We start from the raw sequence: 27,536 nt of genomic DNA on the forward strand, positions 1-27,536 counted from the left end.
GTTTTTTGATGATTTAAAATATATATTTTATTTTGTTTACATTTTTGTATTTAAAATTGTTTTAATGCGTTTTGAAAAATATTGAAAAATTATTAAAAAATAAAAATACATAAAATATTTGAATTAAATTTCATTATAATTTTATTAATATTAATTTCATTTCATAAATAAATTCATTATGTTCTTATTTATCAAAAAGATTCAAATTTAACAAAAGTTCAAATGATATAAAAATTAAATATTTACATTTTTATTTACAGAAAAATTATTATTCTGCTAATATGTTATTTAAATTTAATAGATATAATTGTTTATTTCACATTTTTTAAATTATCAAATTTTTTAATGAGATCGAGCTATTTCTGAGAAAAATTCTAAAATATCTTGTATGGTAAATTCAAGAGTTACCATACTATCTGGATAGCATCTTTGAATTAATTCTTCTATATAAATATATTGTGCAATGAATTCACCTTGCATTTCACGCCAAACGACCTAAATAAATAAATATATAATAAATAATTAAGTACAGAAAAAAAAAAATATTAATAATATATATATATTTTAAAATTACTTGTAATAAATTTTCTTCTTCACACAAATGTTTTTCAACTTTTCTATATAAATTTTCTAAACCTTTTTTAACTTCTCGGGCGGGATATTCTTTTACAACACGTCTAAGCTCTTGTTTACTAAAGGCCATTTGATAACTAACTTCAGATTCTTTAACTCCAGCACCAACTTTTGCTTGCACTCCTTCAAAAAATAACTGCAAATACATGTTATATATTATAATGATGAAAAGAAATTATAAATGTAAAAATGTAAAATAAATTTAAAGAATGTAAATTAGAGACATTAAGTTTTTCCAAAGGTCTTCCAAAATATTGTGTAACATATGCCCGTAAAGCATCTTGATATTTTTGTTTAGCTTCCTTTCGTTCATGGTCAAGAACAGATATTTTTAATTGTGATAAAAGATCATATAAATGATGAAAATTTTCTAAAAATAACACAATATAATATTTAATTACTGAATAATTAAAAATTAAAATTAATATATTATATATTATATAATATAATATATATTTAACCTTACCCATTTTAATAACTTCCTGTGGAGTTTTATGATGTTCTCTGCTATGGATAACAATAGCATCAAACATTGTACTTACTAATTTAGTATACCATTTCTCAAGATCAACTTTTCTATCTGAATTTTTAAAAATTTTTTCTGCTGTTCGTGCAAATGATTCAAAATTTTCTACATATGGTAATATACCACATTTATTTCTACGATTAACTTTAGTATCACAAAGAATTGATTGTAATTGTGTTTGCATAAATTTATCAAAAGCTCTTTTAACTTGAATTAGAGCAGAAGCAAATGTCATAGATAAAAATGAACCAATATCTTGTGCTGACATAACATGTTGTGATAAACGTACTAAGACATACATACACCAACTGAAAATTTTTTTAGTTGTTTTTTTTAAATAAATTTAAAAAAAAATTAAAAATCAAAATTTATAAAGACTTACAAACTATCTATTTTATCCAAAAAAGCAATAAAATTATTTAATTCACTTTCCAGTGATGGAAATATAGCTGCCATTGTTGCACGTACTTCTTCATTTACTTGTCTTTCTAATTTTTTACTTGCTGTAGAAGTCACTGATCCTGGACTTGCAGCCCCATTGCTAATATTATCTGTTTCTTCCATTTCACTACTCTAACATATTTAGATAAAACACAAGTAGATGTAATTAATTTTTAAATATTTTAATATATTTTCTACTAAAATAATTTACATACTTTTGATGGAGAAAGTACAGAATCTAATTGTAAAAAAGAAATGCAAAAAGCTTGTTCTGCAAGACAAACTGGTTGCATTTGAGAAAGCATACAATCAAGAACTGAATCTAAAAGATTTCCTTCTCCTACAGGTGCCCATATTTCACCACTTAATAAACAAATAGGTGCAGGATTCAATAAATCTTCTACTTTTTGACCACTAGATTTTGATGTATTTGCTTAAAAAAGCATTTTTTTGTTAAAAATTAGTATTTATAATATTATAATATAAAAATTGAAAATATAATAATAATAGAAAAGAAAAAAATATATAATATATACCTTGAAAACGTTTACAAATAAGCTTATTTCTTGCTTCCTCAAAAAATCTTTTCAAATCCCTTTTATATAGTTTACTCATTGTATCTGTATAAACTTTAGTTAATTGTATAAAAGCTTTATTATCTAATGCTCTTAACAATTGCATTAATTCTGTATATGGTTCAAGTTCATAATGAACTGCTTGATGTGTTGGAAGAATTAAATCAGTCATTGATGTTGACATATCTCCAATATCATTACCCTATAAAGACACTATAATTTAATCTTATTGATATTTTAATCTATTGTTCATATATAATAATTGAATCTATCTTATTTATATAAATATATATATACCAAATGTATAAAGAGATTATTTAGATGTCTAGCTACAATCACAGAAAATTTTATTCTAAGTTTATCAAGTCGTCTTTTTTGTTCTGTTACTGCATTTAATTTATCAAGTCCTGGTGGTAGAGGAGCTGTTATTGCTTTTAAAAGAGCAGCACCTGCTTGGCTAAGTACATCTTTTTCTCCTGGAAGCTCAGCTTCACTCAAAATATGCTGATGAGTTGATGAAATATCTAATTGTGACTTAAATTAAATAAAATTATTTTATAAAAGAATTAGAATTAAAATTATTATAAAATTAGAATTTTGTACATATAATATAAAAATTAAAAAAATATATATATATATATATATATATAATAAAATGTTATTATAAAAAATATATATTATTTTAATATATATATTAAATTTTTTAATATTAAAATTAATATAACTATTATATGTTAGTTAATTTTTTAGAATAAAATAATTAAATTATAAATTTTATGAAAATTACTTACAATGACTGTATTCAATTGATCTAATAAAAGTCGTGCATTACTATTAGCTGTATGAATAGCTTGATTTTTTTGACCAACACGTGCCATAACTTCTCTAATTCTACCAAGAGCCTCATCATAAGCAGCCAGACGAGCTTCAACAATGGAAGCTTCAGTTATTGCTACTTCTATACTATTCATTAATTGAGTTACACGAGCTTCTGATGCCAAAACTGATTGCACATTTTCCTATATTCGTTAATAAAAAAGATTTTGAATAAAATATATAATGGATTATTGGGAATTATTGAAACTATAATTTTACCCCATCAAGAATTGAAAGATCTTTAGAAAGAGTTTCCATAAAAAGTTCAGCATTAGAAACTGCATATTCACAATCTTCCATCATTTGTTCTAAATCAACAGCTTCTTTTTCAGTAATAGGTTGATAATCAGATGAAATAGGGGATGATAATAGTTCTAAAAATATTACAATATTAAATTAATTAAAATTATTATATACATATATATATATATATATATATATATATATATATTAATATAAAAAGTACAAATTTATATGTAACACAAATAAATTGATTATAAAATATGTATACTATATAATATTATATTACAATATATAATGTATATATATATAATAATATATATATAATAATAATATTTATATTAAAAAAGAAAAATATTATTTTTACCTGGTGTGAAAGTGATACTATCACTTTCTTTTAATGAACTAGGATCTATGAGCCATTCTTTGGGAATATTTCTAAATTGTGGTCTTTGAGCTAAATTACATGAATAAGTATATAAATTACTTATAAATGTTCTTCGTTCTTGTACTGTTGTCACTGACCATTTATATACTTTATCAATATGTAATTCTATATCCATAGAATCATTTTTTACACCATCCACAATTTGAATATCGCTTAAAAGCCAAGATTGTTTTTTTTTAAATACATTTTTGTCATTTTTTTTTACTTGATATAAAAGTAAAGATGTTGGTGAATCTGTAGTTGTAGTTAAACATAAAAAACTCATCTTCTTTTTCTTGTATGCCTTGCTTACATAACATATACTTAATAATTTTTCATCACTAGGTGTGAATACTTCTCTTTGTAATGTATGTCTTATTGCAGCCATAATTATGATTACAGTTTTATATTTTATATAAAATATAAAAGATATTATTTTAAAATAATAACAATATATGTAAATTTATTAACTTTAAAAAGCCTTAATAATAAATTATGAACAATTTTGTAAAATTATATAATTTTAATACTTTCATAATATGATAGTTAATAGGTTAACATACTTTAATTTTAGATACATATTTCTTAATTTTATAATTTATTATAAATTTATAGAAGAATATAATTTTATTTCAAATCATAATATTAATCACAATTTATTTAACTTGTTAAAATCCTGTAAAATAAAATCTGACAAATTTTTGTTTTACTGACATAAGTATTACATAGGTATATATATAACTTACATGAATATACTTATATAAATCCGTATATATAAAGAAATTTTAATATGTGATCTTTATTTTATTATTAATTAATAAAAAATATATTATAATTTTAATATTAGCATAAACATAAAATAATTAAATAAAACATAAAAACAAATTTATAAATATATTTTATATTTATTAAATTTGAATTCGTATGGGTATGATATTAATATAATATTATTATATATTGATTATATCATTGAACTTAAGCTTTTGATAGAACAATTTTTACAAAATTTACAAATAATTTAAAAATTTTATAATTAATTATTTAATATATAAATGTATAATAATATATAAAATCAAAATTAAAAGATTTAAATTTTCTATAAAAATCTTTTTAAACATCAAATTAATCTATAAAATATAAATCCGCTTTTAATTAAAAATTAATAAATTATAAAAAAAAAATAACTAAAAAAAAAATTACTAAAAAAAATTTTATAACTTATAAATATTAATTTAATAAAAAATAATATCATTATATATATATTATATCAATCATAATAATCAATCATATAGAATTTTATTAGTGATTTTATAATGTATTTATAATATATCTATGTAAATACTTTATTTAAGATAGTGCATTATATGATTGTATATTAAGTTTTATGAAATTTTAAAAAATTTATAAAGTTAAAAAGAGTTCTGTGTTGTTTAACATGAGTGATATGTTTAATATATATAAAAGAAATAGAGAAATTCACAGTCTAGTAGGGTATTCATATATGAAATAGGTGCAGTTGCGTCATGACAGTCGTAAGACATAGAACGGTGAGAAAAATTACATATGTTATAAATTATTTGTGAATGTATTTTTAAATAATAATAATAAAATCTTTATTTCACATATAAATAAGTGATAAATTTAAGACGAAATTTATATATTTGATAAATATTATTTTTTATAAAAATTATAAAATATAATCACAATTTATTATAATTAAATAAATTTAATTTTTATGTAAAATATAATGATATATATATCAAAATGATTTTATATTAAAGTTATTTTTTATTCTTAAAAAATTGAATAAAGATATATATATATTATAAATAATATAAATCATTTTTTACATATATCTTTAAACATTGATATATGAATTTATATTAGTATAAACTAAATATTAATTTAAAGTTATGAAATAAAATTCTTATTTTGAATCATTTTAAATATCATCATAATATTTAGATTATATATGTGCTATATTAAATATTAATGGAAAAAAAGTTATAATTATACATATATACATATATATGTATGTATATATATATGAATGGATATAATAAGGAATGTTAATATATTCATAAAAGAATTAGAAATCAAAACAAAAATTGTTCAAAAATAGTACAAAAATTCATCAAAGTTTATTTATTAAATTAAAAGCAATTGAAAATGATTAGATAGAGATATAGATAAAGTATTCTGTCTATTATCACCTTCGTCTGTTTGTTTTAAATATATGTATATATATATATATATATATAGGCGAATAAATATGTATATTTTATAATAATAGAACGTTTTGTAATAGAAATTTAAAAAATTATATTTCAATATAAAATTTATATATAAAATATGATGCAATATATGATAAAATGCAAAATTAATTATCATTAAAAGAATTACTGTAACTATATATCATAATGTTTTCGTTCTTAAAAAAAATTAAAAATAAAATATTTAATTGAATGAATATAAATATGTAATATAAGTGATTTTTAATAATTTTTTATTTTTTATTAAACATTGTATTATATATACTATTATTTTTTATTAATTTAAGTTTTATTTTTTTATTGTATTATATGTATATATTATATTATCTGTATTTATATTATCAATTATATTATTATTAAATTTATATTAATTAATAATTATTTAATAATATTATATGTACATGTAAATAAACTATATATGACAGATAAAAATATATGATTATATGTAATATATAATATTCATATATTTATATATATATGTGCATTATACTATTTTTATTAAATTTATAAATAATATTATATAGGTGAATAATGGATGAAAATATTTGGAAACAAACGAAATCACTGGAAATTCCAGAAGAAGCTCTTAGACAAACACTAGAAAATGAAAAATCCATAACAGAAAAATTATATGCACTAGTAAAACGATCTCCATTTGCTGTAGCTGGTATGTTTTTAATTACTATTTCATTATATTTATTTATAATTAATAAATTAAAAATATAAAGGAATATATTAAAAATAATAAAAATCAATATTTTTTAATAATAATTTTTATTTTTCATTATAATATAATTAAAATATAAATAATCTGATTAAATTTTTCAAATTTAATATTATTTTATGAAAATAAATAAGATTTTTCTTATAGGTTTAACAGGTTTATCTATTGTATGTGGAATAGGTGTATATAAATGGAAAACAAAAACAGTAAATCCTTCTATATATTTAGTACAGCTAAGAGTTGCAGCTCAGGCTACAGCACTTAGTATTATTGGTCTAGGAATGATGTATAGTATGTATAATGATTTTATACTGAAGAAAAAAAAGGAATGATATTCATGATATTAAAAACAAATAGACACTTAAATTAGAAATTTAATTAATTTTAAAGAACAAATTACAATATTTATTATTTAATAAAATATCCAAAAAACATATATATGTAATAAATATCAAACTTAAACAATCTGTGTAATTTTTATTATATTCAATATAAAAAAATGTTATGTAATTATATGAAATAGTAATTTAATATTTTTTAAAATATTTCTATTATTAAAGAAATTTTTTATTGTGTAATTATTGTTCTTTAAATAAAATGTAAATGATGTAAGTATTAATAAAATCTAATAAATCAATATGAAAAATTAGAAATTTAATTTAAATTATGTATTTTATAAAATAATTCTGTTTAAATCAATATTTTATACATAAAATGAATGTTAATAACATTTGTTTGAAGAGTGAAAATTATTAAATTTTAATAAATTAAAAATTAGTTATATTATTTTATATTAAAATATTATTAAATATTATCTGAATATATAATATAGAATAAATTTCAATTATTTAGTGTCAAATAATATATTTTTAACATATAAATATATTTAGAATTAATATTTCAAATTTTTGTTTAATGATTAGTAAAGTATATTATAATATATAATATATATTATATGTATATTATAATATATAATATATATTATAATATGTATATTATAATATATATAATAATCAATTTTAATTAATTTGTTTGTATTATATAATTTTATTATATAATTAAAATCAATTCTAACTATAATAATAAATACGCAATATTAGGTGCGGAAGAATTTACTTCAAGTTATCAAAATACGTAAAGATGGCTGAAGAAAGTGACAGAAGTCAATTGCCACCTGGTTGGGAATGCAGATACGATATTCGAAGTGGTCGTCCGTATGTACATTTATTATAAAAACTTATGTTATTTTATTATTTGATGTTAGAAAAAACAAATATTAATGAAATTATTTATTTATTATAAATAGCTAATATTACGCAATTATCATGATCTGTTTCGTCATTTAACTATTTGTTAAATATAAATTAATAAAAAAAATGTTATATAATTATTCTTTATTAATATTTTTTACTTGCGATATAATAATATATTAATAATTATAAATAATTATGATCAAATTATTACATGATAAATAATATTAAAATATAACAATAATTAAATAATTATTGTTATATTTTAATATATAAATTTATATAAAATATTTACAGATATTTTATAAATCATTTTAATCGTACAACAACATGGGAAGATCCAAGAGTAAGATATTGGCAGTATTCTCAGTATATACAATCACAAAATTCAATGGCATTGAGTTCTGCTACAACTATTACTTCTCAAGATATACCTATGCAGGTTAGTAAATAATTTCTATTATATATTAAATATATTAGATTTATTAAATCATTATATGATGATTTAATATATAATGAATATATATGCTTTTATATGTAAAAAAGTATGAGTTTTTAAAATTATACTTATGCTTGTATTAAAATTTTAATTGCACTGCCAATATATTCTTATCATGCACATGCTGCATTTGGATAAAATATAATATGTATAACTAAATAGACTGGAGGAAATGGAGGACATTTAGGTTATGCAGGAACTCATAGAGCTCCTCAAATTTATCCTATACCGTCTCCTTATCATAATCCACAACTTGCATTTTTACCCCCTAGTTTACAGGTAGGTAACTTGTAATTTATATGCATTATTACATATTATTTGATATTTTGATATTTAACTTAAAATCAAATTAAATTTTTTTGATCAATTAATTATTCTTATATTATAAATTGTCAATATAAAAATAAGTAATTAACGATAAACAATATTATTTTATATGAAACTTTTATATTAAATATTTTTATATTTTATTATCTATTATTAAATGTTATTTTATATATTTTAATATTACACATAAAATATTTAATTAAATATTTAATGTAAATAATTTATGTAGGATCTGAAAACTCCATTATCTCTAAAATCAGTTAGTGCAATGACAAATAGGCTTGGAGATATGACATTGGGATCTTCAACACCAATAAAAAATATGGAAACGTGTTTAACACAGAATTCAGATTCTGAATTGCAAGTTGCTAAAATTAATGCAATGTTTCCAACAGTTTCTGATACTCATATTCGACTTCTTTTAAAAAAGTAAGTAAATAAATATATATATATATTTTTATATGTATAAATTATAATATATATTTAAATCCTTATATCATATGTCATTATTAACAAAAATTTTGGTTAACTTTTTTTACTTCCATTAATATAAATTTTTATATTCTTAAATTTGAATTATATTAATATACACATTTTTAGTATATTTAGTTATATTTCTGGTATGTATTGATTGATTTCTGATATGATTGATATATATTAGTTTTTTTCATTGAGTTTCATTAGCACTATAACAATTAGAGTGCTAAGATGGTAGCTGATATCTTTCAGATACCATAACAGAGCAGCTTTGGTTGTCAGCGCTTTACAAGTGGAAAAGAATCCTCTTTGTGCGCCAGGACCATGCACACCTGTGGGAGTGCATTCTAACTATGCAATACCAAGATGGCGATTACCACCACATGCTATACATGCAGCTTTAACATTGAGTCCACCTCGTGGGGCTCGGCCAGCTCCTAACTCCCCAAAAATGAAACTTAGGTTTTTCCTATATTAATAATTTAAATTTCACCAGATATGGATGCTAGATGTTGATATTGTATCTTGTGATAGTTGCAAAGAAATATATCAGATAGCAAAATAAAACATTATATATATTATGTTTATTTTGAATATCTGATGTATTTTCTGTACATTTTTTGTACATAAGTATATACAGTGCTGTGTAGTGATAGCATGTGTTAGTACACATTGCAGACTATTTATACAAATATTTTTTACTTATAATCAAATTCAATTTTTATCCTGTATAATTTATTAATAAGTAAAAATTAGAATTAGAAATTATAAATTTATTTATCTGCAATGTGTTAAAATTTGTTAAATATAATTTTATAAGTGATAATATTACAATTAATCAATGTGAGAATGCAAAATGTTTGACTAAGTAATGATAGTAATATGTTACAAAAATTTACATCCTATGTAGTAGATAAATCTGTATTTTGAGTAGTTTTTTAAAGAATGATATTAAAAAATCAATAATTTTTTAGTAATTTTTTTTTAAATTATTGAATAATTTGTATATTTCATTTTTTCTTATTATAATTTATATTTAATTTATTTTTATATTTAATTTTTTTATATATAATGTTATTTCGAATTCATTTTTCATTTCAGTTTCTTCCTGGTTTACAATACACCATATGTTGGATAGTATAAAATTTACACAGATCATAGATAGGTTGGTTTCATATCATTAATGCATTTTTTATTTAATTTTTAATAATTATAATAAAAATTCATATTTTCCTTTTATATTATTTGTTATAATAAAAATTTCATAATAATAAATGAGTTTCTTAAAAATAATTCAGTAATATATATGTAAATTAAGAAAAATAATAATATAAGATTCAATTATTTAAATATTTAAATATTATTTAAACAAAATGAAAAAAATATTAATATAATACTATAAAACTCATTTATTGAACAAAAATGTGGTTATAATTTGTGGTTATAATGTGGTTATATTAAAGCATGATAATATGTGCACGTTATATTATAATTTGAAATATTATATTTGAGATTGTAGTTGAAATATATAATTTTATTTTTTTAGAATCAATTTACTCATAATAATTTTAATAAATTCGAAATAATATTTTTATTCAAATTATCAAATTATCAATTATATGTTTATAATTGTTATAATATGCATATAATTATTATAATTTTTTTTATTAAATAATGGATATTATTTTAATGTATATATATTTTTTTAATAATCATCATTATTATTATTATTTTTTAATTTATAAGTAATTCTTCACAATATTCATTCTTTATTGTAGACTGTTTATATCTATATCATGTGTATTACAAAATAATTTTAATAAATATTACATATTAAAATACTACATTGCAGGTACCTGAAAAATGTATTTCCAAAAGTAGAAGAAACTATGTTGCTTGATATTTTGGAACAAAGTGATAACAATGTTCAAAAAGCTTCTGAAAAATTAATTGATTTGGGTTATGAAAAACGAAATCCTATAGCTCCTAAATCATTACGAAAAAAGGAAGAGGAACAAGTAATGTATTAAATCTTTTTATGTGTTTAATTAATATTGTATATCATATAAAAAATTAATATTTTTTTGTAATTATATATTATATATTCTTTTATAATTTGTAATTATATATTTATATTTTTTTACATTTACAATGTTAATATATTTTATTTTATAAATATTTTATAAATATATTATAGATAAAATATATTATATTATAAAATAAATTATATTATAGATAAAATATTCATATATTTTTTTCAGATAAAAAAAGAACAACAAATTGCACCTACCCCACCACCACGTATGAAAAGTTTAGAAGAAAAAAATAAAAGTAAATATATTTAATAATTTTAATAATATTAATAATATCAATATTTTAATTCTTTTTAGTATAGATTAGATTTATAGATCATATGAAGATCTTATTTTATTGTTAATATATTTTTTATATTATAATTTAGTTTTATAGAAATATCAATATTGATGAGTTATTGGATATAAAATATGAGAATATAATTAAATTATGAATTAAATTTTAAAACTAAATTAACTTAAAAATATAAATCTAGAATAAAACATCAAATATGATTCGGATTACAAAAAATTAAACTATTAGTTTATATAATATCATATTATAATATCAATATTTTAATTTTTCTAAATTATAATTTATTAGTGAAAATGCGATTAGTGGAAAAATATAAATCAGTACCAGAAAGAGTAATAATGCTCGCTATGGATAGTGTTGATTATGATGAAGAAAGAGCAATATACATATTAGACATCATGGTTACAGAAGAAGCTACAAGACCTTTATGTACATCAAGTAGTCAAAGGTAATATATATCTAAGTAAAGAAATTCATATTTTTTATACATATAATGGAAATTTTAAATTTTTTTTTCTAATTAAATAATATTTCAATTGTTTTATATTTCATACATTCTTTTATCTAAATAAAAATATAATATTACAGTAGTAAAAGTGATGAAAGAAAAGATAGTCCACCAATAACTGAAGCCGTAAAATTAACTGTATCACCAATTAAAAAAATAGTTAAGGATGCAGATTTGGAAAAATCTAAACGATCTAAAAATAAAATAGAAATACCAAAGTAAGGCGAAATTCTATTACATTTTGTCATATCTATGATTTTCTTTTCTAAAATAATTATATTTAATATAATATTTAATGTATTTAATTATATTTAATATAATATTCATTATAAAGTTATAAAGTATATAATGTTCAATAATATTTTTAGAGTTTCTCGAGGAACCAGTACAACAGAAGACAATGAATATAAATCTCCATATTTGACAAAATCAGTTGGACCAAATCCTGATTTACCAAAAGGAGCTAATAATGATTTACTTTTGTAAGTTAAATATTTTTTTTCTAATATTAATAATTAATAAATTATAATAAATTTATATTTTTTATATATGTTTACAATTATGATATGATTATAATTATTATATGATTTAAATAAATAATACATAAAATTATTTAAAATTTTTTAGACCTGATTATGCACCCTGGTCAGGACCAGATCCGAATTTATTAAGTAAAGAAATATACAATAAAACAATAGCTAATGGACATGATGCAAGTTTGGTTTTTGGAAATCGTTATGTTGCCAAAGGACCTAATCCAGAATTGAGAAAAGGCCCATTGAGGGAATTAACTCAAGGATCTATTTATTCTCAAAGAAATATTTCAAACACAGAAAGTCGTGGTAAATGAAATATGTGTAATTGTTTTTTTGTCAATTTTTATGTTTGTTAATTTAGTACATTTCAAGTTTTGTTTTAAAAATTATTTTTTTATTTAATAATTTCATATAAATTATACAGTAGATTTACAGTTATAAATAAGTAAGTATATAGTTGAAAATTAATTATTTATAAATTATTTAATCAAAATATTTATTTTTTAATTTTTTAAAAAAATTTTTAATAATATTAATTTAAGTAAACAATTATTGTTAATAATAATTAAATTCAAATTCATTCATTAAATGTTTATTGTATATATTTTTTTACATAATTACATAAATATTTTGTTAATTTTGTTTTAGTTTGTTACATTTTAATAATTGTTTTATATTCATTATGAGATACTAGTTAATTTTATTATATACCAAGAATGAATATTATCTACAAGATAAAAAAAAAAGATTAAAGAATATTTAAATGAGTGTTCAAAAATTTATTTAGATATACATGTTTTTAATAATTTAAAAAAGTATATAATTATCATTCTAGTATTATCAATTTGGAAAAATCATGATGCTTCCATTTTTGACATATCTTGTGCATTTTAACATGTATATAAACAAAAATTTCTAAATATGACCAAATTTCGAAATATTCAAAAGATAATTTAAAAAAATTTTTAATATTAAATTATTTGATTATATGTAAACATAAAATTGTAAGTCAACTTTTTTGAAAATATGAACAAAGTTTCTAATAATTTCAATATAACAAATATAACATATTATATTCAAATATAACATGAAACTTATTTAATATTTGTAATGTAGTAACTAATTCTAATAAATAAAATATTTTATAATATTATTTTAATATAATATAAATTTTTATTATAAATATTATAAATATTTATTATAATATTAATTTTATTTTAAAATTTTTTGTAATATATTACATTGATTGATTTCAATAAATTTGGATAAGAATTTTATTTTTAAAAAATTAAAATTATTGAAATTTTAAAGAATTAAATATAAATTAAAAAAATATTTTAATATAATTTGTTAATTATAATTCATATATTCTTTTTTCTTTGCAATAATTTAAAAAATTAAAAAACAAACTTAAAAAATTAATTTTTAATTTTTAACTCGTAAATTTTTAATTTATAAGAATAGAAAAAAAATTTTATCATTTATTAATGAAATTTATATTATATTTCATTTATATTATATTTTTGTTAAAATAATATATAAAAAATAAAAGAATATTAAATTCTTTTTAATAAACAAATATAAAAAATAATTTAGAAATCTTTATAATTTATACTATATTATCATATTAAAATTCTTAAGATTATAAAATTTTTATCACTCTAATAGTTAAATTCTATTTGTAAAAATCATAAATTGCCAAAGGACCTAGTTTTTAGTATCACAATTAATATATTCAGTATTATAAGATATTTGAGGTAATTTGAAATATAAAAAAATTTAATTATGTGACAAATATTTGAAAAATTTTAATTTTATATGCTATATGTTCTAAATCATATTATAATATACAATAGATATAAAATATAAATTGCATATCCAAAATGCAATTCCAACATAATTATTACATATATAGGCCATAATCAAAATAGAATTTTTAATGATAAACGAAAAATAAAACTTTATATATGCTATAGCTAAATAAATGTACAAAAGTATTTTCATAGCTTAATTTAAAATAATCCTGCCTTTGAGAAAATTTAATATGTGAATAAAAATTAATAAGAGATGGGCTGTGGTTGAAACATTAGGGCTATTTTTATAGCTTTTTGACTTGGAGAAATTAGGAGGGATAAAATAATCTATTTTAACTATATTTTGAGTATTGATACATATGCTGAAAAATAAGATAAATTAATTCTTCAATTAGATAATTATTGTAATTTGATATTTCAAAATGAAAGACATTCTCTCAAATGCAATTAGATAGATATTATATTCTGTGTATTCAAATGTATGTATTGTGAATTAACTATGTATTGTGAAGTAACTATTAGTCAATAATATAAAATGCCAAATTTATTTCTTTGAATTCTTCCATCCAATAAATTCATATTATAAAATATTAATATGAAATAGAAAATGAAAAGTAAAATATCTTTCATTATTTTAAATTACATAGAAATGAATTAAATAGAAGGTTGTATGCAATAAATATTAGTAAAATCTATCCCTAAAATAATAAATGTATTTTATCATATGAGATTTGTTAATCTGGTATGGATTTTGTTGTATTAATGTATAAGATATTTGCTATATATGCAAAAAATGATGTTATATATTAATGAAGTTGCTCTATTTCACAATTAAGATTTCAAGTTCCATGCAATTTTTCTCATGTATATGTTATTTTATTTGCAGAAACAAAACTATTTTTAATAGACTTTATGCAATGTGAACACATAAAAAAAACTATATATTTAGGTATTTTCAGAATTATTTTGTGTTTAATATAGTTCGCTCTAATTATATTAAAATCATATTTAGCTTTAAGAATTTTGTCCTAGATAATTTAAACTAAACAATTAATACATTTTAAAATGAATTAAAATAATTCATAATTAAAAAATATAAATATTACATACATACAAATATTATATATGAAATATTGCAATAATGCAAATTATATTACATTGTATTTACACATATCTGTACAATAAAAATATCTATAACCAATTTTGTGTAATAATTTATAATTCTTTTATATATATTTATATAATAATGCTATTTACATAATTATATGTTATTTTATTCCATGAAATATTAAGTGATATAATGTAATTACTAGTAAATCTATATATATATATATTAAAAAAATGCAATATAATTTTAATTTAATGTATATTTATTTAATTTTTTTATATAATTGTTTTGAAATTATTGTTTTTATGTTACATTATTTTGTACTAATTACAATAACAAAGATATAAAATTAAACTATGTATATATTAAAAAAGAAAGAAACATTTTATGTACAACATATAAATATTTATCATTGATAAAAAAAAAAAATATAAAGATAGTGTCTAATTTATATAATAATTTATGTAATATTATGTAATATTAGTGTAATATTAATTATTAAACTTCATCTTCATTTAAAAGCATATTTGGTATACCATCATTGATTGGAAATTTTCTTCCAGATTCCGGGCATAGTAAATCTCCATTAATGATTTCAACTTCAAGTAATACATGATGAACTTTTTTTAAAAATTCCTCATTTGTTTCAAAATCTTGAATCAGAGTCTGCGGTAATTCTCCAACATGTCCTATCTGCATTGATATATATTATTCATTAATATATGTAACTCAGATTTTTAATATTATTGTTTACATATAAATTTGTTTACATATAAATATACTTTGATAATAGTTTCATATTTTTATATTGAAAAAGAAAAAAAATATGAATTATTTTAAATCTAAGTCATAATCATTTTATATAATACTAAATAATTACAAAAAAAATTTCATATTTAAAACAAATTTTCATTTAATGAAAAATTTAATAAAGATTATAGATAAAAATATTTTATTTTAAATATTTAAAATATTTCATAATTTTTAAATTTTATTTTACATATTTTTATGTATTTAATACGTTAAAAATTTTAATAATAATTTTTTATTTATATAAATAAATACAAAAACTTACACTTTCTGCAGCTTTCCAAAGTGTAGCCCAATCAAGTTTTGGAATTATTCTTGCGATAAATTCTGAATTGAAATCTACTTCTGAAACTTTAATATCTTTTGCCTACAATTTTATATAAAAATGTAATGCTTTCTTTATTAAAGAACTTTTAAATTGAATTGAATATTCATTTTATATTAAACAAAATATATCATAAATAGTATGTTACATGCGATTTCTAACATAAACATGTTAAAATATTTTATTTAATTTTAATTTAAATTAACCTCAAAATTATAAATATATATACATATATATATATATATATATATATATATATATATATATATATACATACAATATACATTTATATATATATATATATATATAATCTATAAAATCTTACAACAATTCCAAGGGGATATCCAACAGTTACACCTTTTAAGCATTTTGAAGTTAACATATTATGCGTTAAAAGCTTCATTTTTTTGTTATATTATTTAATTATTTTGTTAATTGAAATAATTTGAAAAAAATATGATTTCGTTTATTAAAGTTTTATATTATAAGTTCATTACACGATACTCTTAATGCCGGCTTTTCCTCACTTATGCACGTTCCAATTTCAAGACGCAATTCAATGTGACTAATATTTTATTATGAAAATGATATTTTCATAATTGTTTTAATATTTTAATTGTGTTATATCTAAAATAAAAAAAATAGGATAAAATAAAAATTATTCAATTAAATTTTTAAATAGAAAAAATTGATTATAAAAATTTAAATTTGATATTTATTGCGATAAATTATCTGACAGGATCACGTGATTTCTTCTATTTAATTGCACTTTTCTTTGAGAGGTTAGTTTCTTAGGAAAAATACTATTATATTATTTGAGAATAATCTATTATATTTTATTAGGTTTTCTTAAATATTTCTAAAATAATTATATCGAATTAATTTTAAAAAAAATTTTATTCGATACAAAAGTATGATAAATTACAAAACATATGGAGTAACCGACACGTATATATCATAGTCCGAAGTGGAAAATAGTTTAAACAGCAAACTGACACTAGCCACATCATCTGGCCTTGATGAAAATACGCAATCAGCTGTTATTCTTGCCTGTTTATCTCTTTTTGTATTATATTTAAATATATTTCTACTATTATCTGCCAGTCATATTTTGACACATCACCAACTTACTCGAAAAATAATTAAAAACTTGTATAACCTAGAACAAGTAGTATATTTTGATTTTTCAATTTCTAATTCTTCTACAAGCATTTAAAAATATATCTAATAAATATTAATAATAATAATTAAATATTATAAATTTTCTTTTTATTCATAATAATATGTATTTTTAATAAATTTATGATGCTTGTGTGATAATTATCAAAAAATGCTGCAGAAGAAGCAGAAAGATAAATATCAATAGGAAACGTATTAAATTAGTGCATATAAGATTTGCACTTTAATATATTATTTTATATAACAAAAAAAGTTGTTATTATGCAATAATGATATTTTGATAAAATAAATTACAAAGTATATAGAAAAAACATGTGTGCTATTACAAATACAAGATCTTGACATCAAAAGGATTATATTTTCAAATATAAAGAAAATGGCTTGTGATTTATTTATTTGGGGATTACTAATGTTTGGATGCAGCATACAAGCATTGTTAGTTGCATCTGAAGATGATCCATTGGAATATATGAGCAAAGAAGAACGGAAAGCATTAAAGTTTGTATCATTTCTTAATTTTATATTAAAATTAAATTATATTTTTATATGTATTTTTTGCATATATTTTTTATATTTGCAGAGAAGAAGCTAGAGATATGTTTTGTCATGCATACAATGCTTATATGGTAAAGTTTGTACAACAAATTTTATTTTTCAAATAATATAAATAAATATAATATAATAAATATAAACTAAATGTTTAAAAAAATTTAATGGAATCTATATAAATATAAAATAGTAAAATTTATTATATTATGAATCAGATATATAATTTTTTAATTGTTATAAGATATTAAATTATTACTGATTAAAATCAATTTAATTCAAATAAATAATAAATAAATTTATATTTAGGATAATGCATATCCTGCTGATGAATTAATGCCATTAAGTTGTAAAGGAAGATATAGAGGATCAGAACCAAATAGAGGTGACATAGATTCTACATTGGGAAAGTAAGGAAAAAAATTTATTATATATTTATTATATATTTGAAGTAAAATTTAATAAATCAATTATTATTTATAAATTTTATTTAAAAAATAAAATTATTTATTTTATTATTTTATATATTTTTTATACTTTTAAATTAATAAATTTTTTAATAGTATTTATTTAAATGATTATTATTTATTATTATTATTATTATATTAATATTCATTATTTAAAAAATTGTAATGAAGAAATACATATATAGATATATATATATATATATATATTTATATTATATATATATTTTCAGTTTTTCTCTTACATTGGTTGATACCTTAGATACACTTGTGGTAAGGATATTGAAATTATATTAATAAGTTTCTTACGTATATATTATATAATATATATAACAAAATATAATTTATATTCATTTTTATGCGTTTAATGTTTAGGTATTAGGAGATTTGGAAGAATTTGAACATGCAGTTAAACTTGTTGTCAGAGATGTTAGCTTTGATACTGATGTTATTGTTTCTCTATTTGAAACTAATATTAGAATGCTTGGGTAATATGCTTCATGATTGTTTAATATATTATTATAGTTCATATAGTTTATACAATTATTTAATTTTTTAATAATTAATATTATTTAAAATAATTTATTTGATAGGGGTCTTTTAAGTGGTCATATATTAGCAGAATATTTACAACAAAGAGCTGATATAATGCCATGGTATAGAGGTGAACTTTTAAATTTAGCCAAAGATTTGGGATATAGATTTTTACCTGCATTTAATACAACTACAGGAATACCCTATGGCAGAGTAATATTTTAATTTATCTTGATAATGAAATATTCTTCTTACATATTCTTTAAAATATACTCATCAATATAATTTTTTTAGATAAATTTAAAATATGGTATGAAAGATGTACCTTTAGAAGTATCACGAGAAACATGTACTGCCTGTGCAGGTAGTATGATTTTAGAAATGGCAGCATTATCAAGATTAACAGGAGAACCAATTTTTGAAGTATAATATTTTGTGATAATATTTCATAAAAAATGAATTTCAATGTTAATATAATATAAAAATAATATAATAATAATTATATATTAAATAGGAAAAAGCACAAAAAGCAATGGATGTTTTATGGAGAATGCGTCATCGTGGTACTGATTTAATGGGGTCTGTGTTAAATGTACATTCCGGTGATTGGGTAAGAAGAGATTCTGGTGTAGGAGCAGGTATAGACTCCTACTATGAATATTGTCTTAAAGCATATATTTTATTAGGTAATTAATTTTTCATTTAATATTAAAGTTTATAATTTTATAATTTTACTATAAAATTTTTAATGATATAATAAAATATTATTAAATTAAAATAATAACAATTTTTAATTATAATATATAGGTGATGAAAAATATCTTGGTCGTTTTAATAAACATTATCAAGCTGTAATGAAATATGTAAGCCAAGGACCAATGTTATTGGATGTACATATGCATAGACCAAATACAAATTCAAAAAATTTTATGGATGCTTTATTAGCCTTTTGGCCTGGTTTACAGGTGAATATTAATTTATTTGATTTTTTTATATTTATTTGATTCTTTTATTTTTATTTTTTAGGTATTAAAAGGCGATATTAAACCAGCTGTAGAAACACATGAAATGTTGTATCAAGTTATGCAGAGACATAATTTTATACCAGAAGCATTTACTACTGATTTTCAGGTTTTTAATATTTGTAATATTTTATATTTTTTTAAAATAAATAAATCTTAATTAAATATATTAATATATGCATGTTTACTATATAATAATATATGCATGTTTTTATTTATATAATTAGGTACATTGGGGACATCATCCATTAAGACCAGAATTTCTAGAATCAACATATTTCTTATATCGTGCTACTGGTGATCATTATTATTTAGGAGTTGGGCGTAAGGTACTCAAAAGTCTACAAACTTATGCCAGAGTACCATGTGGTTATGCAGCTGTATCAGATGTTAGAACTAATAAGCATGATGATACAATGGATAGCTTCGTATTATCAGAAACTTTTAAATATTTATTTCTGTTATTTGCGGAGCCAGGCGAACTACTTTTAGATTTGGATGAATTTATTTTTACAACTGAGGGACACTTATTACCATTAACACTTGCATCTATAAGAACTAATATTTCTTCGGTAAGTATAATAAATAAATTTAATTAAATCTGTATCAAAATATATAAATTATCAATTTTTAAAAAATTATATAAGATTAATATGATTCAGATATTTTTTAATATTTATAATTTATAAAATAAAGCAAGATTTTGAACGAGATATTGTACATGTGGACGAAATGGATCGTACTTGTCCTAACAGTCTACATTTATTTCCTGCATCAGTTAGACAACCTTTAAGAAACATGGTAGAAGATGTATATCCCAGACGTGCAATAAAAAGAAGATTGAATGCTGCACAATTTCAGGTGAAGGAATATTATTATATAGATGTTTATATAAAAGAATTCAAAAATGTTAGGATTTCAATATATATTTAGTGAGTTTGAAAGTATGGAATTGGACAATATACTAGTATTTTAGAAGGTCGAGAATTTCGAAAACTCGAAAACTATTATTTCAGAATTAGTTAAGTCACGATTATAGTTTTGAATTTTCTATCTTTTAGATATTTTTTATTTTTAAATCAACAATAAAAAAACAATAAAACAATAAAATAATGAAAGGTAAAAATATAAAGCAAAAATAATACATAAAATTATAAATAGATTTATTTTAAATTCATATATAAAAGTTTATTAAAATTTTTCTTAATATTGTTTAATATTGCTTATAAAATTTTGTTTTATTTACCGTTACATCATTATTAACAATAAAAAAAAATTATTTGAAAAAGTATCATTTTAATATTGAAATAAAAAAAAATTATATATTGTGAAAAAACTTTGAAATTATAAAAAAAAATTATTAACGATATATTAATATAAAAAATTTATATTATTATTGAATATGCGCTTTAAAGTTAATTCCAAAATTTAATTTGAATGAATATATTTTGAGTAATAAAATACTTCTGGAAATTTAATTCGATTCTAAAAAAAAAAGATTCTCATTTCAACCAAACATTTTCGAATTTTAATCTCTAATAATTTTAAATCTCTTATATTATTATTATATATAATTTAAATATTAAATACATATTAAAAATACATATTTTTTACTATAGGCAAATAATTTGGAACATTTAAAATTATTGAGTGACATGGGAATAACAACTTTAACTTTGGCAGATGGACGTGTGCAATTATTGCATACATTCTCTAATGTAAAATAAAATTTTTTTATATTTATTAACATATTTAAATATTTTGTTTATTATAATTTTAAGAATTATAAATTATATAATTTTTAATTTGTTATAGGCAAAAACACCACAAGATTCAGAAGAAGGATTATTATTTATGCAAGAAATGGTTGAAATAAGTAAAATGCAGTCTCAACAATCTGATACTAAACCACAAGCTGTTACATTTGTGAAACCAAATACAAATCCACCTCAAATAATTACATTATTAGCTGGACCAGCGCAATTTGGATTAGAATTACAAGGATTGAACAAAGTAACTGGAAAAGTTGTTTTTACGTTTCCATCAACTGCATGTACTGATCTCCATAATGCAGATAAACTAACAGGCAAAATAGCAATAATGGGTCGGGGTAGTTGTATGTTTATTGAAAAGGTAAATATATTCTATATTATATTAAATATCTTTTATATTATATTATAAAAAATATATTGTAAAAGAATTTTTATTTAATTATTTAAATATGATAGGCGAGACGCATTCAACAAGCGGGTGCTGTTGCTGGAATAGTATTAGATAATATAGATGGTTCCAGTGCTGCAACTTCACCTATATTTGCAATGTCAGGAGATGGAAAAGAAGTAGATGATGTAACTATTCCAGTTGTATTTTTATTTAGTATGGAGGCTTCTGAATTATTAAAAGCAATTGCTGTGGCAAATGGTGATCTTACAGTTACTCTTGGTAAGACATTAGTAAGATTTTATATATATTTTTATATGTTTTATTATTTTAAATATATTTTAAATATTTCATCTATTTTATTTTTTTTTTAGGAAATTTTTTTTCAAAAGAAGATGCTCAATTGAAAGCACCTACTGATTTATCAATGTTTGAACGATTGAAGGGATCATTAAAATCTTTTCTTACGCGACAAATGACACCACAGGTCTGTATTCCTTGGTGTTTTGCAGTAATTTTTATTGAATACATTCTTCTTTGGATTTTAATTCATATGAAGCGATACTAAGTTATTTTGTTATAATTTATTATTGATAAAATCTTTTATTCTTATTACAAATATGTTATATGATATAAAATGGCAATGTCAAATATTATTTCAAATCGATTATAAAAACATAGATATTCTTTAGTATTTATGATATTTATATTGAAACGATATAAAGATATATTTTTTATTCATACTGAATATTATGTAATATAAATTGTTATTTGAGTTTTTATATTTTCTAAGAAATTAAATTATTAATTTTGTTATATATATATTATATATATTATATTTTTATTATATTTTTATTTTTATATTGTATTTTTCCTTTTTTATTTTACGTATTAATTTAGTGTATATTTGTAACAAGTATATTTCAGGTCATTAGATAAATAATGTTCTAAAATCAAATTTTTATAATTCTTTTTATACAAATTATAAAATAAAACTAAACATCGAGAGATATTTTTTTTATAACAGACATCTCCAAGCAGTGGGACAAATTTGGACATGGTTCCTGTGATTAGACATGAAGAAGATGAAAAGGACATAATCTTTTTTTACAATCTACGTGCTGAAATTATCAAAGATCCACTTGGCGGGGAAGTAAGAATTACGTCGTCTTACATATCTGTTCCACTCACGAAAGAATCAAAGGACACATTAATAGAAAAACAATGGCGACAGATGAAAGAATTTTTTGTTAATCATATATACTTGGATGTTAAACAAAAGACAAGCTTACAAATTAGAAGTTTTATATTAGAAAGTTATTACAATTGGATAGTAAAGTCACGAAATGGGGATAGTAAAATATTAAAAATATCTTTACGAGATAAAGTTGCGTGGTTTTTAGAAGAATTAGCTGTAGTTGTACCAAATCCGTCCATTATGAAAATGGACCAATTAATGGATATTAATAAGCAAAAATTATTAAAACAATATTTATTAACAAAAATGGATATTATGGTTTTAAATATGAAAACAGTCACAACAATGCTAAAAACAATACGGTCTGAGAATCCAAATACTGAACAATTGTTCAAAATTTTCGAATTTAATATCGCGCAAGCTAATAATTATAAATTTTTAAAACAATTGTTGCCAGGTATTTTTGACATGGAAGATGAAATTATAAGTGAACATCTTGCTCTATTAGATCGTGTTCATAAGAAATATCGTGAAATATTAACTGATGGAGCAGAAGAAAATTTAGAAAAATCAATAATAGATAAAAATTTCTATTATGATATGATAATTGACAATTGGCAGAATGATTTGAAAAATTTTGAAAAATTGGATGTATTAAAGAAAATTAAAGGTCAAGATTCTACAATTATAGATTTTATGATAGATAATGAAAGTAGTAAAACAGAAATAAAATCTAAAGACTTTTCTAAAATGTCTAAAAACAATGATGATCTTAAAATGGGAAAATTTGAAGATTTTGAATATTTTATATTAACAGAAATAGAAAAAGCTATGAAAAATTCGGAACAAAATAATATTCGAAAATATAAAGAACATATTGAAATTTCAAGAAATGTAGCAGATAACATAAATAAAGAAAGTGGTAATTCAAATAAAGTAGTTTTAAATGTTTCTTCTCAAAATCAAAGTAAAACTGATACATTAAAAAATAGAATAAAATATCAAATTGAATTTATAAAAAATTAAATTAAAGATCTTACAAAAAATATAGATTCTTTAGCAGATTTTACCAAAATTACAAACTCTCTAGAAAATGTACAATCAAATAATATCGAATTTCAAGAAACAATTACTAATAATAATAGTGCTGATGAACAAATACATAAAGAATCTGTACTATCTGACAATGATTTTCAAGAAAAAGATACACAAATAAATACAAACAGTAGAACAATAGACAAAGATAAAAATAATGTATTTCAAAAGATTGGAAAAGAAATAGTTAATTTACAATATAATCAGGAAAATAATCCAAATTCTGTTGATAATTCTATTCATTTAAATACAAATAATTATAAAATTATATCCTCTAAACTGCCTAAAGAATATAAAAATCATATATCGACTTCTAAAGAAGAAGATAAAGACTTTATTAATGTTCCAAAAGAATTAGAAGCTATCAATACAAATTATAATTCTATAGATGAAAATAAACTACAACATAATGAAAAACATATAAATGAATTTACAAATAAGAAAATTAATGTACAGAAACACAAAAGCAAACATATCGATGATGAATTATAATGAAAGTTTTTAAGTTTTAAAATATTAATATTGAATATTAAATAAAAAGTTAAGTGCAAATTTCTAAATACAACAAGTTTGGCAATTCTAATTACACTGCATCTAATATTTTTGCATTAAATTTAAACATATGCAGTGAACTTTAATATTTTATACACATGAAATTTAATTTAGAAAAATATTAATTATCAAATAAAAGAAAGTGATACGAATGACCAGAACAATACTTTAAGTCTATAGAACTGATGCTTATAAAAGAATTCAATTTTACTTTTTATTCAAATTAATAAAATTATAAAAAAGCTATACAATACATAACAGTTTGCACAAAACATTTATCCTAATGAGGTTGTGACAGAATATTCTGTTAAGATTCTAATGAATGTAAATTTTATATGTACAATTTAAACATATATTTCTTGTGCACATTACAGTATAATGTGACAGCATATTTCTTCAGATAAAAAATTTTTAATTATACATATTTAGAATTTTATTTCTTTATGTTTCTGTGCTTCAAATATGTGCCATGATCGACAATATAAATTAATATTTCAATAAATAATGAATATTATGCTCTTCATTTACAGTATAATTTTCACTTTTATTTTAAAAAAATATAAATGATTATTATGATTAAATAGTTTTAAACTATAAAAAATTGTATAAAACTGATATTCTTTAAATACAATAGTAGTATATTAATTTTATTAAAATATGTTATATTTTATTAAAGAAAAAAAATGTATAAATTATTGATACAATTTTAAAAAAATTTTTCTTTATAATAATTTTATTATAATAATTATAATCATTTTGATAATTTTAAAGACACAATATATTTTTAATTGAATATTAAGTAATAATATAATATAATTGCAATTTCTGTTTATGTAAATCTGTTTATTAATCTATGCCTTATATATGTATATAAAAAATTGTACAAACGACAATGTACATATATATTTATGTGATATATAGGAAAGATAATAACAATGAAAGCGGCAATATATCAAATAGGATTTATGTAAAAATTCATAATATTTTGGTTTCCTGAAAATTACACTATATATTCTTTTTTGCTTGTAACATATTTACAAATTATATTTTGTAAAATAATTTCAAATTTATCATATAAAAATTTAGGTTTACCATGTGCCATATAAAATGCACAAGAAATACATATGTTTTAAATCAAATCAATTTAGGATATATGGGATAGAATATATATCATATACATATATCTTAAATTTATTAGATCAACTTTATAGAATGTGACTTTGATTATGAATGTAAATATTATATAAATAAGTGTATATTAAGTATGTGTTCTACAATTACCATATAAAAGTTTGTATGATGAATGCCAAAATGGACATTACAAAATTTATTGTAATTAAAGTAATTACTATTTTGCATAGAATTAATATGTATATGTATGTATGTATATATATATATATATATATATATATATATTATATATAGTATGTATACATACATAAACTTATATATATATATATATATAAGTATATACACATACATATATATATATATATATATATATATATATATATATACACATACATAATTTGTTGTTTATTATATGAAAATGAAGAAGAAAAACGAATGTATGTATATGATAAAATCTGTTAAAAGTTTTTGGTACATAAATAGAACGTGACATTTAAAAATGTGAATAAACTGTTGAAATGAAGAAATTTTTCGAACAATTAAGTATTGAAAATGCATATTCATGTAAATATTTTTTAAATTAAACTATTAATTTCTTTCGTATCAATATTTAAATTCGTAATATTTTCTTTTAATTTTTCCCATAAAAATTTTAGAATCTCAAATAAAATATAAAATTTTTCTTAGTATTAATGAATTATAATTTTAATGAAAAAGAAAAAAGATAATTATTATAGACTTTATAAAAAAATTATCTTTTTCAAAAATATATAAATTATTTATTACAACCATAATATATGAATGATTTTATTTATTTCATAAATTACTTTATTTAATTAACAAATGCAAATAATAATTATTTATTTGATGTTGTCTCTAAATTATAGAATAATTTTTT

General features: G+C 19.4%; 4 protein-coding genes across 6 annotated transcripts; 2 read left to right on the forward strand and 2 right to left on the reverse strand.

Moving 5' to 3' along the window:
• Positions 1-228: 228 nt before the first annotated feature.
• LOC413524 (exocyst complex component 1) lies at positions 229-4,428 on the reverse strand. The gene is made up of 11 exons (XM_396967.6): positions 3,659-4,428; positions 3,271-3,425; positions 2,967-3,194; positions 2,473-2,709; positions 2,137-2,377; positions 1,816-2,033; positions 1,542-1,732; positions 1,100-1,467; positions 858-1,003; positions 575-769; positions 229-495 (listed from the first exon to the last, which is right to left on the reverse strand). The coding sequence occupies exons 1-11, from the start codon at positions 4,104-4,106 to the stop codon at positions 343-345; spliced, it is 2,580 nt and encodes an 859-aa protein (XP_396967.4). The 5' UTR covers positions 4,107-4,428; the 3' UTR covers positions 229-342.
• Positions 4,429-6,521: 2,093 nt separating this feature from the next.
• LOC410057 lies at positions 6,522-13,091 on the forward strand. Of its 3 annotated transcripts, XM_026446321.1 has the most exons (12): positions 6,522-6,658; positions 7,816-7,929; positions 8,263-8,407; positions 8,627-8,743; positions 9,021-9,220; positions 9,521-9,730; positions 11,121-11,286; positions 11,530-11,599; positions 11,945-12,104; positions 12,245-12,382; positions 12,533-12,646; positions 12,792-13,091. In XM_026446321.1, exons 2-12 carry the CDS (start codon positions 7,856-7,858, stop codon positions 13,012-13,014), a joined length of 1,617 nt encoding a protein of 538 aa, XP_026302106.1. In that variant the 5' UTR covers positions 6,522-6,658; positions 7,816-7,855; the 3' UTR covers positions 13,015-13,091. The 3 variants fall into 3 exon arrangements, with proteins under 3 accessions (XP_026302106.1, XP_026302116.1, XP_026302108.1); XM_026446331.1 differs by lacking the exon at positions 9,521-9,730; XM_026446323.1 differs by lacking the exon at positions 8,627-8,743.
• A 2,926-nt stretch (positions 13,092-16,017) lies between these two features.
• On the reverse strand, positions 16,018-17,384 carry LOC724794 (multifunctional methyltransferase subunit TRM112-like protein). The gene is made up of 3 exons (XM_001119891.5): positions 17,083-17,384; positions 16,698-16,799; positions 16,018-16,315 (listed from the first exon to the last, which is right to left on the reverse strand). Exons 1-3 carry the CDS (start codon positions 17,158-17,160, stop codon positions 16,121-16,123), a joined length of 375 nt encoding a protein of 124 aa, XP_001119891.2. The 5' UTR covers positions 17,161-17,384; the 3' UTR covers positions 16,018-16,120.
• A 665-nt stretch (positions 17,385-18,049) lies between these two features.
• Positions 18,050-25,091, forward strand: LOC552435 (ER degradation-enhancing alpha-mannosidase-like protein 3). The gene is made up of 17 exons (XM_026446316.1): positions 18,050-18,434; positions 18,517-18,562; positions 18,792-18,892; positions 19,180-19,219; positions 19,322-19,434; positions 19,540-19,693; positions 19,775-19,903; positions 19,995-20,166; positions 20,288-20,445; positions 20,507-20,611; positions 20,730-21,074; positions 21,199-21,363; positions 22,122-22,220; positions 22,318-22,635; positions 22,731-22,944; positions 23,037-23,149; positions 23,690-25,091. The coding sequence occupies exons 1-17, from the start codon at positions 18,313-18,315 to the stop codon at positions 24,884-24,886; spliced, it is 3,591 nt and encodes a 1,196-aa protein (XP_026302101.1). The 5' UTR covers positions 18,050-18,312; the 3' UTR covers positions 24,887-25,091.
• Positions 25,092-27,536: the final 2,445 nt, after the last annotated feature.

Source organism: Apis mellifera, linkage group LG1, assembly GCF_003254395.2.
Source record: "Apis mellifera strain DH4 linkage group LG1, Amel_HAv3.1, whole genome shotgun sequence".
Classification (NCBI taxonomy): Eukaryota; Metazoa; Arthropoda; class Insecta; order Hymenoptera; family Apidae; genus Apis; species Apis mellifera.